Consider the following 14,839-nt stretch of genomic DNA (forward strand, 5'->3'; position numbering starts at 1 on the left):
TAGCAGCATTTAGATTTCCACTTACAATTTATATTTTCTGTTATATTAGGAATTATATGTTAACTTCAGAGAAGTCTAAAATTAACTCCATTTATATAACAATTATTTCAGAGTAAATTTTTGTTTCTTTTGATATGACTAATGCAAGCAGAACATAAATCAGAAAAATATATTTGTGTAAGTTAATAAGTATTGTCCTTAAACCTAATTGAATTCTAATGGAAAGTAATTTAATACTGTATCTTGCCAATGATTATTCTGAGTGTCATATATTCCATCTATTGTATTAGCCTGTTACATATTTCCTAACTAAAGTGTCATTATCTTTACTAAATAGTTCTAATCAATAATTATAAATTAGTGGAATTTTTTAAACTGAAAACATTCTTACTCCTGTCTAAAAATTATGAAAATGGAGAAAATGCTACGAAATCATGTTTACTTATAATCTGCAAATATTGAATGGTAACATTTTAGAAAGTATTAAGGTTTGTTCTGCTCTTTGCCTTATTGTAGAGAGAACCATGAACCAGAAAGATTGGGTTTAAATGGAATAGCAGAAACAACAGTAGCTATGGAAGTGACATAACCTAAAACATGTGACGTTGACCTGTGTGGATGGTGTGCAGTCATTCATATTCCAGCTGAATGCGAAAGGCGACACTCTGGATCACAGAGCGTAACAATGGACCTAAATGGACAACAGTATATCGGATATTAAATCCATATATGATGTATATTTTGTAAAATTGGGAAAATCACTACCTTGTAAAATAGTTTATTTGTATCATCAATATTATTTCTGTTACTTGAATAGTAGATATTCATCATCATGCTTTTGCACTTGAATTTGCAACTGAATGGATTTTAAAAAATAATTCTTTAATGGGATCATGAGCATGAAATGGGATCCTGCATCACTTGTTTTAACTATTTATTTTGCCATGTTTACATTTTGTATCTTGTAAAAATAAATCCAACTTTGTGTCTAAAAAGTTAAAGATTCATAGCTAGGAAATGAAATTCTTGTAATTTTTTTCTAAAGGAACTGTAAAGTTTTCACTTGGTTCATTTTGTTTCACAATTTGACTAGATGGACTTTTTGGTAAATACTTTAGTGGCATTTCACTGTCAAATATGAAGTTCAAGGCAAAATAGTATTTTCTATTACTGTGCAGGGGAAAGGGATGGATCGATACATGCAAATTTAATGTAGTAACTCACTTTTCCATATATTTTGAATGTATATTTCTATTTATAATACCAGTTTATAAAAAATAATTACACAGAAAAAAATGGACTAGGAAAAATTATGCATCTAGCACACTTAAACTGTGCAGACATGGAAATTTTTCAAGGATTACATTTTATCTGAAGACTGCGTATTTTAACTGGCTTTAAAACTGTAACACACCACATAAAAGATATTTACCAGGTATGTATTGCATTATATCATTGCAATAATTATTGGAAGTCTAGATATCGAGCCATCCCAGGTATTGGGAGGGGGGCGGGTTGTGGCAAGATTGTCTTTTTAATTTTGGAGAGTTTTCCTGTGGCTACAAGGCAAGTAACGGGTTGGAAAAAGTCTGACTGTAAGTGTTGGACACCTTCATAGTGTAGTGTTTTAGTGACTTTTTTTATACGGTTCTTGTAAATTAGATACGTGTAGTGGTGTTTCAGAATGTTTGTTTATGCACTAGTTCAGACAACTTTCCCTGTTACTTGTTCTTGATAAGTGAAAACTGCAGGGAAATAAAAAATACATATCAAAACATGGACATGCTGCATATGTGTTTATTTCACATTGTGCACACAGTGTAAGTGAAAATTTAGGGGAGATGATAGCACTTAACAGCACTTTTCATTTTCACAGTGCTTTCCAAGCATTAATGAAAAGATGTATAAGAAGCTCATCTGTGGGCACTATTGGGTTTCAGATAATCCAATATAAACTACCTTTGATATGAAAAGTTTTTAAAATATTTTACAGAATGTAAGTAATTTTCAGTATAGCAGTCATGGAAATCTCCTAAATGAGCCTCATTTTATAAATAAAAGTTTAGAGTAGAATTATATTGCAAGGGGTTTTTGTCAAGTAAGTACTGGGAAATGTAAATATTTTAATAAATACAATTAAAACCATTTCAAATTTAACATAATTTTATACTTTACATTTTTTATATCTGCAGCCCTGGAAGTCGTAAATTGATATGTCAGTTGAATTAATGGGCCAAGATTTCTGCTGAGAGTGATTTTTTTATTCAGGTCCTCTATGTAAAGCAATTTATGGTCAAAACCATAGGAAAAAATAAATTTAATTTCTTCATTGGTTATGACCTGATAGGATCCATGCTCATTTCTGCCATACTACCTCTGGAGTTTCTCATTGCTGATTATATAAAGGAAATAATTTTTATCTGATATGTATTATGATTGTGTTCCTTCTGCTTATAGTTGGATGTATCTTCTTGCTATTAAGAACTTAAAACAACTTTAGTGCCAATTTTAGCAAAAACTTTTTCCCCTATTTACTAAAGCATGAAGTCAATTTGCCTTATGTGATATCTATATATATGTTATAAATAAGTAAATCAAAAGATCTATTTGTACAGTTTCTGGAGGTTGTGACATATCCAGAACTTATCAAAGATTGATGATAATTATTGTTCCTTTTGAAGTAAAATAGAAAAAAAAGCCTTCCTTATTTTGGTGGTTGTAACTGTTTTATGGATGGCATTTCAGGTACTTGCATACACATTTTTCCAGTGCTTCTGAAAAACTGAAATGACAGATACTTATGGTCACATTGTTAAATGGAAGGGTAGTTAATTTCTTCTCTGGCCATATGCTGGACAGTACCACCAACACTTGGTTTTCTGAGAAAGCCAGTATGGGTACTTGGAGCCGTTAGAATACTGGGAAAATGTACTTCTTTCTAGGATGGTGGGTATAGAATGGATTTTCTATGAAGGACTAACTCCTTGCTAGGGTATACTTTAATTCAAAGATGTTTACAAACTGCAGTTTTTGCCTTCCAGTAGAGAATACCCCTGTTCTTTATCAGTAACTCAAAGTGATTGTGATATATCTATATAGTTCTAAGCATATTTGAGGATATTTTGCATACATTTCTTTTATAATAGATCAAGAAAAAATAAAAATGGAGGGCATATATTTTAAAAGATATACATATGATATACACTTTATGTACAACTGTGATTAGTGGTTGTTTGGGTTTTTTTTCCTTTCAGTTATTACTCGTGGATTGGGTAGTAAAGGTCGGGAGAATATTCACAACTAACATTTTTTCCCCTGGTATATACAGCTGCTTTTGAGTATAACACTATGTTTTTCAACAGTTTCGTTAACAATATACTTTCATCTGAAGTGTTGTATTGGCAAACTACTCAGTTTTTAAAGGTAAGGATACCTCAAGTAATTGTGAATATCATGTCCTGCAAGACGAGATGTTTCCTTTCACTGATGGCTCATCATGTGGTGGAGTTCTCACAAATGGGTAGACTTTTCCAGTTAGTCCTAACAACAGCTCTGTGGAAGACAAGTGTGCTCCCATTTTACAGAGCAGAAAGAGAAGTTTAGTGAAGTGAAATGACTTCTATGTCTAGAGCCTAGTAAGTTACTAAGCCAGGAGTTAAATTTGGGTATAGCTACACTTCTCACCATTTCCTTCCTCTCCACCCCCTGCCTTTTTGTGTGACTGTTCTGGGGCTTGAACTCAGAGCCTGGGCATTCTCCCTAAGCATTTTTAGCTCAAGGCTAGCACTTGACCACTTAGAGCCATCTTTAAAAAGAAGTCCTCTTCAAAGAAGCCATCCTCATTTTTATGCTGTGAGGCTGAATGCATTATATGTTTCTATGGCTTCCAGCCATCCCATCAATTTTTGGGGGGCCTGCCAGACCTAACCTGGAAGTATAAGTACTCTAGTGCTGTCTGTCAGCAAAAGACAGTGGAGCATTTCTTGGGCCAGGACTTAGCTGTGGTTAGCCTGTTTTGCACCTTTATTTCCCCATCTGTAAGATGAGTGAGTTCTTGCAACTATACACGCCTACACCGAGAAACTCGGTGGAGGTATGCATGCACCCATCTGTCTGGTTGCCTACTGAAGGAAATAAGCACCACCAGATCCAAGGCTGAGCATTTGGTGTAGGGCTTTTTTTTTTGTCATGGCAGTGTCATCAGGCGGGCCACAAAATTGTTTTATATAATGTGGCTGAGCTTTGGAGGAATAATATCAATACTCTTAAGTCTCAAAGTGGCATATATTCTTAGAGGTGAGTTGGGAGAGAGTTGAGAGCATAGTCAATAGGCCATTGAGAATTTGTTAGGTTGAGTTTAGTTCCTTTATTTTATTCTTGAATTAATGCATGAGTGAATGGGATTAAATTACCTCTGACTTCTCTTCCAGCCCCAAGGACATAGGAATCCAATTCCCCCTCACGCCTCCTTTGATAGCTATTTACCCAATTGGTTTTCTTGTTTTCCCAGAAGATCACAGACCCCACCATTGTCAGCATCCAACTCACACCATTACAAAGGACCTGTGTGCCCCCTTACACTCCTTGTCCTGTTGTTACTCATACCAGCTTTTTGCTGTGCCTACGAAGCTTATAGGTAGCAGTAACCATGTATTTCTCCAGCAGTAATTTATTTAGAATAGAATGCAAGCCCAGAGTGAAGTCCTATGCAGCTGGAAAATATTTCAATTTCAGTGTACAAATATGAACTATTAATTTCACAAACAGTCCATTCTAGAGCAGTAACATTTTTCACTTGTATGTTGAAAACCTTTAATCATTAGTGTATAGCACATCATAACTTTGCTTAATGTAGAGCCACCAGAGTTCATGGGCACACAACTCCTGTCTCATCCCTGCTACAGGTATTCTTGCCAACTGCACTAAATAGGTTTTAATAAAAGTGACCAAGTGAGCCCAGGTTAGGTTTAGCCAAGAGGCATGATTTCGCCTTCAGCGTAGGACATAGGTATATCATAGCTGAGTGGAAAATGACACATCACTGTGTAGGTTATGACTGCACAGGCTAAGTCACGATACCTGGACTGCATTATCTGATGAGTAAGAAAGGCTCCATTTCTGAGCTCATCAGCTTGTGACAGCATTCTGGCAGAGTATTTCTACTGTTTACAGTACTTCAGGGACAGTCTAGGCCCTTAGGAAGTGTTAGGTGGATTAAAGCAAAGCTGTGCGGCACTTTTGTGATATTATGGTGACTAGAAGTGGGTCATTGGCTTTGTGTTCACTTAGGGGAAGGAATTATAGTCATTGACAGTAGAGAGGAGTCACATTGTTATTTTAGGGGATGTCTTTGTAATTGGGTAATTTCATCTCATTGTTCATCCAAACCTTCCCCCAATTTAGGACCTTGGATTAATTTTGTGCCTCAATATAACTCACCCATTTTTTTATTTTTTGGTCATGGGTGGGGTTTGAACTCAAGGCTTGGCACTGTACCACTTTGAGCCCCAGTGCTACTTCCAGTTTGTTATGGTTAGTTGGAGATAAGAATCCCATAAACTTTGCTGCCTGAGCTAACTTTGAACCATGATCCTCAGATCTCAACCTCCTGAATAGCTAGGATTACAGGCATGAACCACCGGCACGTGGCTCTCCGTCATTTTTATAAAGAAACCAGGTGCTCGCAAATGCAAGCTTCACTTTTCTAAGTCATAAAGGAGGTCAGAACTGGAAGGGGGGAAAAAAGGACAGGTATCAGCAGTACCAAAGACTTTATGGAAGCTGGAGTGAATAAGAAAAGTGAGCTTCTGAATGGGGAATGGGGTGCAATAGGTGCCCAGCAAGTTCTCATTTCCCTTAGAACCATGCAGAAGTACATATAGTAGAGAGGAGTGATTGGTAATGAAACACAAATAATAAGTTAGCAGAGGCATGAAGTAAATGATAAGGGCATATGGGTCACAAGGTCTGAAAACAAATACTAGCCGTAGCTTCTTGTCAAGAACACCTAAGGAGAACTTTTAAACCTGAAGGTGTTGTGTGAAGGTAGAACAATGAAACCTGTTGGAATCATGGGAAGGTTGATCAGGATATGTTGTTCACATGTATCACAAACCCTCCTTGTACAACAAATGCTACTAAAAAGAAAAGTATAGATGTTGAGTGAGGCGTGGTAATTAACATCTGCAGTCCTAGCTAATTTCAGAGGCTGAGGCATGTTTGAGGCCAGCCTGGGCCACAGCAACATTTCTGGAGAAGAGAGAGAATATACATCTATAAGTTGAAAATGCAGATAGATAGATAGACAGACTCACTCACTCATTCTAGGTTGATTGCACCAGGATCTCCAAAAAGGGATGAGGAAATGAGGATACCAGTATTTTGTGCTTGTTTTAGTTGTTTGCTTGTATAATTGGTGGGAAGGTTGGTTGGTTGGTTGACTAGTTGGTTCATTGCTCTGAAACTCATAATTACAGCTAAGGTTGGTAATAACTAATTTTTCTATTTTATGGTTGTGACAGTGGATGAGCAACTTTACCAAGAAGCTCAGAATTTATTGTCTGTCAAGTAAGGGAAATTAAATATTTCCTTATTCTCATTATCTTCAAGAGAATGCAGAGAATTCATCTCCTGAGTAATTTCTGTGGCTACTACATACCATGTCAGTTATAAAAATTTCATTGTAACAACTGCTTTATTCCTGTCCCTTTAAGCGTTAGAGGTTGTAGGCTTAAAAAAAAAAAGGTTCTATTTCTGCAGTCCATTACAGATTTTAAATGTGCATACTTAAATTCTCGAAAGCAAGTCTTAAATACATCTCACACATTACCATCTCAAGCAATCTGAGATCCCAAATCACTCTAAGAACATTATGTTCAGAGAATTATTCTTTCCTGGTAGTATAATCAGCACTTTTCTAGTGCTCATTTATTGCCAGTGTTAGAGGTTTCCAGCCTCTCTAGACCAATGGCTGTCAAAACACCCTTTTCAATCGTGTGTTTATTGCTGTGGTAACCTCTTATCCTTGGGGGGGAGAGAGCGATATCTTAATGGGTACTTAGTGCCAAAGGTAGTTTGAAGCCCTAAATAATGGCCATCCCTAGTTATCCAGAGGGAATTAGTTCAAGGACCCTGGTGGATACCACAGATGTAAATTATCTATAACCTTATATCCTCTCTAGACTTCGAGTCCTCTCATCATAATACTTTATGCAATACCGATGCTATATAACTGCTTGTTACACAGTATTAGTGAGTAAAAGGCAACAAAAGCCTGTATATGTTCAATACAGATGTGATTTTTATTCAACTATTTTTGATCCATAGTTGAATCTCAGAATGTAGTGCCCATGGATATTGAGGATATGTTAATTTTTCATCTTTCTGACATTCCTAAAAGAAACAATTCAGAAGGAGGAAACATTTTGGTCCATGGTTTCAGAAGTTTCAGCCCATGTTCAACTGGGCCTGTTGTTTCTGAGCTGTGGTGAGGCAGAGAACATCATGACAGATATTGAAGAGCAAATTTAGTCATCTTACATAGGTTAGGGGACCTGAGACAGAAGGACCTGAGTCAGACATAGCTCCAAGGACACAACGCCCCTTGACATAGTTCCTCCAAATAGGCCCCATCTCCAAAACGTTATCACCTCAAAATAATGCCATCAAATTATGAATCCATCAGTGGACTGTTTTATTGGTTGGGTCAAAGCATTCACATTCAGTCACCTCTTGATTGGGCCCACCAGCTGAACTAAGTCTTCAACACATAAGCATTTCGAGGGGAACATTTTATATCCAAAACATAACAGAGGGCTGACTTTATATTGTTTCTTCGTATAGGTACACATGATACATTTTATAAATTGGGCACAACCAGAGATTAACAGTGACAACACATAATCAAATAGAACAATTATTCAGACCATTATTAAGTGAAAGAAGTTTTTTATTTTATTTTATTGTAATGATGCTGTACAGAGGGATTACAGTTACGTGAGTAAGGTAATGAGTACATTTCTTGTCAAAAATTGTTACTCCCTCCTTCTTTGTTCTCCCACTATCCCTTCCTACCCCCACCTTCCTCACCTCCCTCCCCCCACCCCGAAGTTGTAAAGTTCATTTCCACTATACTGTCTTGTAGGTATCATTGTTGCAATGGGTCATCCTGTGTCCTTGTTTCAGCATTTTATTATTCCCTTTCCCCTCTCCAAATTGGATAAATGTGTATATAAGATGCAGGGGACCAATATCAGATACAGTGACAACAGGAGATATACCATAGGGGGAAGAGCATACAAAGGAAACAAAACAATCACATAGTACATGAAAAACAACAACAACAAAGAAGAACCACTTGTGTCCATATCTTGGGGTTCGTTTTGCTTAGCATCATCTTATATGGTCATATGTACTATTTTTTGTCGTGGGGCTTGAACTCTGGGTTTGAGCGCTGTTCCTGCGCTCTTCAGCTTAAGGTGAGCGCTCTACCGCTTGAGCCACAGAGCCACTTCCGGTTTTCTAGTACTTTATTGGAGATAAGAGTCTCTCAGACTTTTCTGCCCAGGCTGGCTATGAACAGTGCTCCTCACATTTCAGCCTCCTGAGTAGCTAGGATTACAGGCATGAACCACCGATGCCTGGCTTGTACATAGCTTTTGAGCCTTTCTGCTCATCTGATAAAATTATCCTAGATGTATACTAATTATTGCAAGTGAGGGGAACCATGGGGGAAAAAACAACAATAGAGAAAAAGAACTGTATAGAAGGTCTAGTGAGAGCCTCTTTTTTCCAAAAGTTGGAGTTTGGGTTAATATGCTTCATTATATATAGTCCTTTGCATTAATGTTTGGGACCTTGAGATCCCCTATTTAGAGTATCTTCTACTTATTCTTGTTCTTGCAGATGAGGGAGATCATGTGACCTGCTTTTCTTTGGGTCTGGCTTACTTCACTTAATATAATTTTTTCCAAGTCTTTCCATTACCTTATGGATGGAACAATGTTATTCTTTCTGATGGAAGCATAGAATTCCATTGTGTATATGTACCACATTTTCTTGATCCATTCATCTACTGAGTGGCATTTGGGCTGGTTCCATATCTTGGCTATGGTAAATAATGCAGCGATGAACATGGTCGTACTGGTGGGTTTCGTGTGGCCTTGTTTGTGGTCATTTGGATAAATTCCCAGAAGTGGGAATGCTGGATCATAGGGGAGTTCTATGTGTAGTTTTTAAGAAACTTCCACACTGCTTTCCAGAGTGGTTGAACAAGCTTATACTCTCAGCAACAGTGTAGTAGTGTTCCTCTTTGTTCACATCCTCGCCAGCATCTGTTGTTAGCTTTCTTAATTATAGCCATTCTAACTGGGGTGAGGTGGAATCTCAATGTTGTTTTGATTTGCATTTTTTTTATAGCTAGAGATGCTGAACAATTCTTCATGTGGCTCTTAGCCATTCAATTTTGTCTTCAGAGAGGTCTCTCAAGGTCTTTAGCCCACTTTTTAGTGGGGTGGTTGTTTCTTTGGGGGTTTGTTTTGGGGTAGTTTAATTTCTTGAGCTGTTGGTATATTTTAGGTATGAAGGGCTTGTCTGTTGTATGGCTAGTGAAGATCTCCCAATCCATGGGCTTTCTATTGATCTTGCTAGCTATGTTCTTTGCCATGCAGAAGTTCTGCAGTTTAGTGCTATCCCATTTATCCAGCCTTTCTTTGATTTGTTGTGTTTCTGGATCTTTATTAAGAAAGTTTCAACCTGTGCCAAGAAGCCCTAGTCTTTCTCCTATTTCTTCTTGCAACATTTTCAAGGTATCTGCTTTTACCAATTCTGCCGATTCTGCCAGCACCATTTATTGAAGAGGCTATCTTTCTTCCATCCTATTTTTTTGGCTCCCTTTCCAAAGATTAGGTGGCCGTAGGTCTGTGGGTTCATTTCTGAGTCTTCAAATCTATCCCATTGGTCCTCAGGCCTGTTCTTGTGCCAGCACCAAGCTGTTTTGATTACTATGGCTTTATAATAGAGTTTGAGGTTCAGTATTGAAGTTCCTCCAGCATTGTTCTTCCTGCTAAGAATTGTTTTTTCTGTCAGGGTCTTTTGTTGTTTCTTACGAATTTTTGGATTGCTTCTTCTAGTTCATTGAAGATATTGATGGGTAATGCACTGAATTTCTATATCACCTTTGGCAATATTGCCATTTTAACTATGTTAATCCCCCTAATCTGGAAACATAGAAGGTTATTCCACTTCCTGAGGTCTGCTTTAATTTCCTTTTTCAGATTTTTCAAGTTTTCATTGTAGAGGTCTTTCACTTCTTTGGTTAAGTGAAACCAGAATTATTTGAGCAAAACTATTGTGGTAATATCAATTAGATAATCAAGATAGTGACTAAATGACTCGAGCAATGGGACTAACGCTGGACAATGGGATGAGTCACATGCTGGGTGGACCAAGTAGTATGGCACATGTTACTATCTACTATGTAGTATAATACACAATCCAAAAGTCATACGTTTTCTTCCTAAAATTATGTATTTGATATTTACCAATTATGGGTATCATAAGCCTCCAAAAGTGTTTATCCATCTCTAAGTGCTGTATTTGACTTTAGGAACAAAATAGCTTCCCTTAGAAAGCTGTTTCAGGGGAGTTTTTCTTACCTAATATTTACACAGAATGTAAATCAGCTGTTTAGGACCTTTTGGCTTTTCCATGGTATCTTTATTGTGTTGATTCCAGAAGGGTTTGAAATTCCATTCTCTGATATTCAGTGCTTGGAAGTTTCACAGACATATCCAAACTTACTCTCAGCAAAATGGAAGTTCTTCCCCCTGCATTCTCCTAACTGTTACCACAGCCTCTCCATCCCTTCAAATCACTCCAATTTTCTCCATCTCAAGAAATGCCACCACCACATGCATCATTTGGATTTCAGCACAACTGTCCCCATTTCAATCTATCAATAAATCCTGATATGCTCCCAAATACAGCTTGAGTTCATCTATTCTTTTTACCACCTTATCCAGATCATGACTATCTCTTCTCACATTACAGCAACAGTATGACACTTTCCCTCACTTCTGTTCTTGTTCGTCTCTAACAATTCATTTGGTAGCAATGGCCCTTAATCAGATGAAATAATAAGAACTTCCTCTCTAAAAGCTCTCCTTTCTTATTGCTTCCCATTACACTTATAATTCTACCATGGGTATAAGATCTTACATAATCTTGCACTGGCTTCCACTCCAAACACATCCCATATTCTTCCTTGCCTCACCATTATAAGGTATCACTTGGTACATAGGGTTACTGATGTTAAACTTTTTCCTGCCTCAGTGGCTTGAACCAGAGACTTTTCTTCTGCATAGTGCATTCCTCTCTTTGCTTTCTTTTAGGTTTAGAGAGTTTCTGCCCATTCAGAAGATACTCTCTGGCCATCCATATCTGGATGAATCAGACAGTTACTTCCCAGACTCTTTCCTATGAATGCTATGAAGGAAATACATTATGTGAAATCTTCTGTGTCACCTCCACTCACTATATGGTAGTTTATATATTTGTTGAATAAGTTACATGTAAAGAATGTTGAAGAAGGTGACATTGATCAAAAGGCACTTTCCATAAACTGCTTTGTTGAATGGCAACTCCTTTGTACAACTACTTAAAGATAATAAAAATATTCAAAAACTAGGTTAAGTGAAAGAATTAAAATTAGAGTTATTAGGTAGAATCAAAAGATTAACTATTTCTAATTTATAACAGTTTTAAAGCAAAACACAGTGGTCACAATAATGTTTCATTTCTTTTCATCTTATTACCAAATAGGTTTGAAATCTAATACAGTTTTATGTGGGAAATGTTTGACCTATAGCTTCAGAACCTGGTTTTCCTTGTGAAGCTTCCTTGTGAGGTTGCTATCATCTTGTTCAGCTTTCATCCATTGTCTAGCAGATGGTTGTGGGTGGATAGTGGTAGAAAATAGGCTTTATGATTCTTAAAAGCTATTTTTACTCCTTGTATAGAATTAGCAGTTGTATACTCAAGTGTAAGAAAATCTGGAAGCAGTTTGGCTAAGTAACTGGCTTTGCCATTATGTTTAAAAACTAGAAATAGTTAATCAACAATTACTGTAAGACATATCTGGAGTCTCTGTCTATGTGTCCATCTGCATTGTGCTTTCAGGGTGCATTTAGCCAAGGCTGGGCTTTGAACAGATTTATAAGGAATTTAGTGATCTATCACAGTTTTCCATATAAGCTATTTGGGAAAGAGGATGCTTGTTACCACTAGAAGCCAAGTCAGATGTTTTCTTGTTTGTTTGTTTTTTTGGGTCCGGTCGTGGGGCCTGAACTCTGGGCCTGGGTGCTTCCCTCAGCTCTTCAGCTCAAGGCTAGTGCTCTACCACTTGAGCCACAGCACCACTTCCGGCTTTTTTCTTTTTTTGCTTATGTGGTGCTGAGGAATCGAACCCAGGGCCTCAGGCATGCAAGGCAAGTGCTCTACCACTGAGCCATCTTCCCAGCCCCATGTCAGATGTTTTCTAAGGAATACAACTTAACATTTTTCCAGCTGTTGACATTGAGCACCAGTTCTCTTCCAGAATACCTTCACTTGAAGTTACCTTTAAGCCACTCTGTTCTGTTCTGGATTGTATTGTTAAGCCACTCTGTTCTGTTTGTTTGGAAGAAGCTGTTCTTTGCTGAGTCCATCAGTAGAGGTGAAATTTGTTCTGGTGTTTTTGAATGAGGAGCAACGCTTTTGCCTTTTCCCATTTTATCTTGAAGAGTAGAGAATAGATTGCATTAGAATTTCAGAACTAATAAGAAGCTCCACTAATGATCTAGTCCATCTTCTCATGTGAGACCCAGAAAGGTTAAGGAGTTTTTCCAGAGTCAGAAAGCTAGACAGTGCCCACTTTGAGACCCAATTGAAAAAGATGTCAATTCCTACATATCTTTCTCTATATGATGTTCATTATCAAATTCAAGTGATTTTCAAATTCTGTTTGTTTAGTGGTACTGGGGGTTGAACCCAGACCTTGAGCTTGCTAGGCAGGTATTCTACCATTTGATTCACATCTTCTGTCCCTTTTAGCGTTAGTTATTTTTATGGTAAGATCTTGTTTTATGCTGGGGCAGTCTGGGATTCAATCCTTCTACTTGTACTTCCCTGCTTCACTATAAATAACACACATCCTTATTACAGAGTCATTAGACAGGCCTTACAGCTGACCTTGAACCTCAATCCTCCAATCTGTACCTACCAGTACTCCAAGGATTACAGGCTTGAACCACTGTACTCAGCCCTGATCCCAACCTGTCCTCTGACAGAGGTTATGTTTGGGCTTCTCACAAGGATTCCAGCTCTTTGCTTACAGCTTCACAAAAGCAGACCACAGGCTAGATTTGACCAGTGATCCATATCTAAGTGAACTGCCCATGTGTACAGGTAAATCTGCCATTTCCCAGAATTAAATTAATGAGAATTAATGGATGAGGGTAGTGGTTCTCAAAAGTAATACTTGAATGTCCATTGCTGCCCATCCTCACCAGCAGAGTGTTTGTAAACTGGGATTTTTGTCCAACTGGATGATTAAACCTACCCACAGAGGTTTAAGTTATCTCACAAAGAAAAAGTTTGAACTTTGGCTGGGAATGTAGCTTAGTGGTGGAATGCTTGCCTTGCATGCATGAAGCCCTGGGTTTGATTCCTCAGTACCACATAAACAGAAAAAGCTGAAAGTGGACTGTGACTCAAGTGGTAGAGCACTAGCCTTGAGCCAAAAGAAGCTCCAGGATAGTGCCCAGGCCCTGAGTTCAAGCCCCAGGACAGGCAAAAAAGAAAAAGAAAAAAGAAAAGGGTTGGGAAGGTGGCTAAGTTGTAGAGCACTTGCCTTGCATGCCTGATGCCCTGGGTTCGATTCCTCAGCACCACATAAGCAAAAAAGAAAAAAAAACAGAAGTGGCGCTGTGGCTCAAGTGGTAGAGCACTAGCCTTGAGCTGAGGAGCTGAGGGACAACGCCCAGGCCCAGAGTTCAGGCCCTACAACAGGACAAAAAGAAAGAAAAAAAGAAAGAAAGAAAGAAAGAAAGAAAGAAAGAAAGAAAGAAAGAAAGAAAGAAAGACAAAGGTTGACCATCTTTAACACATTTAAGGACCATTTTTAGTTCCCTTCATTAATTTTTCTGTTGGATTATTGGTACTTTTCTTCTTTTTTTCACTTGGTACAATGTTTTGGAGGTTTACACATATGGCAATATATGTTCATACTGCATTTCTTCTTACAGCTTACCACTTGGTTCATTTCTCGATGGACATTTTATTTTGTTTCCATCTTTAAGCTATTGTTACTATGAACTATTGTTACTATGTTACTATGAACAAGTATATATGTGTATTTATTTAGATATCGGTTTTTCAGTACTTTTGAGTATATGAATTGGAGTTGAATATCTTTATTATATGATAATTCTATGCTTAACTATTTGGCCATCCACCAAACTGTTTCACAAAGTGGGAAAACTATTTTACTTTGCCCAGCAATGGACAAGAGTTTCTATTTCTCTACATTCTTACCCAGTTACTATTTTCCTTTATTTTTTTAAATAATCATTGTGGATTTGATTTGCATTTTTCTGATTACTAATTGAAATTCATTATATTTTAATGTGCTTATTGATTATTTTACATCTTTTCTGGAGACACAGCTATGGAATCCTTTGAGCATTACATTGTCTTTTTAAGTCATTTTTTCTTTTTTTTTTTTTTTTGTCGGTTGTGGGGCTTGAACTCTGGGCCTGGGTGCTGTCCCTCAGCTCTTCAGCTCAAGGCGAGCGCTCTACCA

At 37.5% G+C, this 14,839-nt stretch overlaps 1 protein-coding gene across 2 annotated transcripts in view; it reads left to right on the forward strand.

Annotated features, from left to right (window-relative positions):
- Epc2 (enhancer of polycomb homolog 2 (Drosophila)) overlaps nucleotides 1–1,781 on the forward strand; it is a 105,319-nt gene extending 103,538 nt beyond the window's left edge. For both annotated transcript variants that reach the window (XM_013029633.1, XM_013029624.1), the window contains exon 14: nucleotides 517–1,781. In XM_013029633.1, the coding sequence (XP_012885087.1) occupies nucleotides 517–589 (73 nt within the window). In that variant the 3' untranslated portion in view covers nucleotides 590–1,781. The remainder of the gene's footprint in view (nucleotides 1–516) is intronic.
- Nucleotides 1,782–14,839: the final 13,058 nt, after the last annotated feature.

This window comes from Dipodomys ordii, unplaced genomic scaffold (assembly GCF_000151885.1).
Source record: "Dipodomys ordii isolate 6190 unplaced genomic scaffold, Dord_2.0 Scaffold5, whole genome shotgun sequence".
Taxonomy (NCBI): Eukaryota; Metazoa; Chordata; class Mammalia; order Rodentia; family Heteromyidae; genus Dipodomys; species Dipodomys ordii.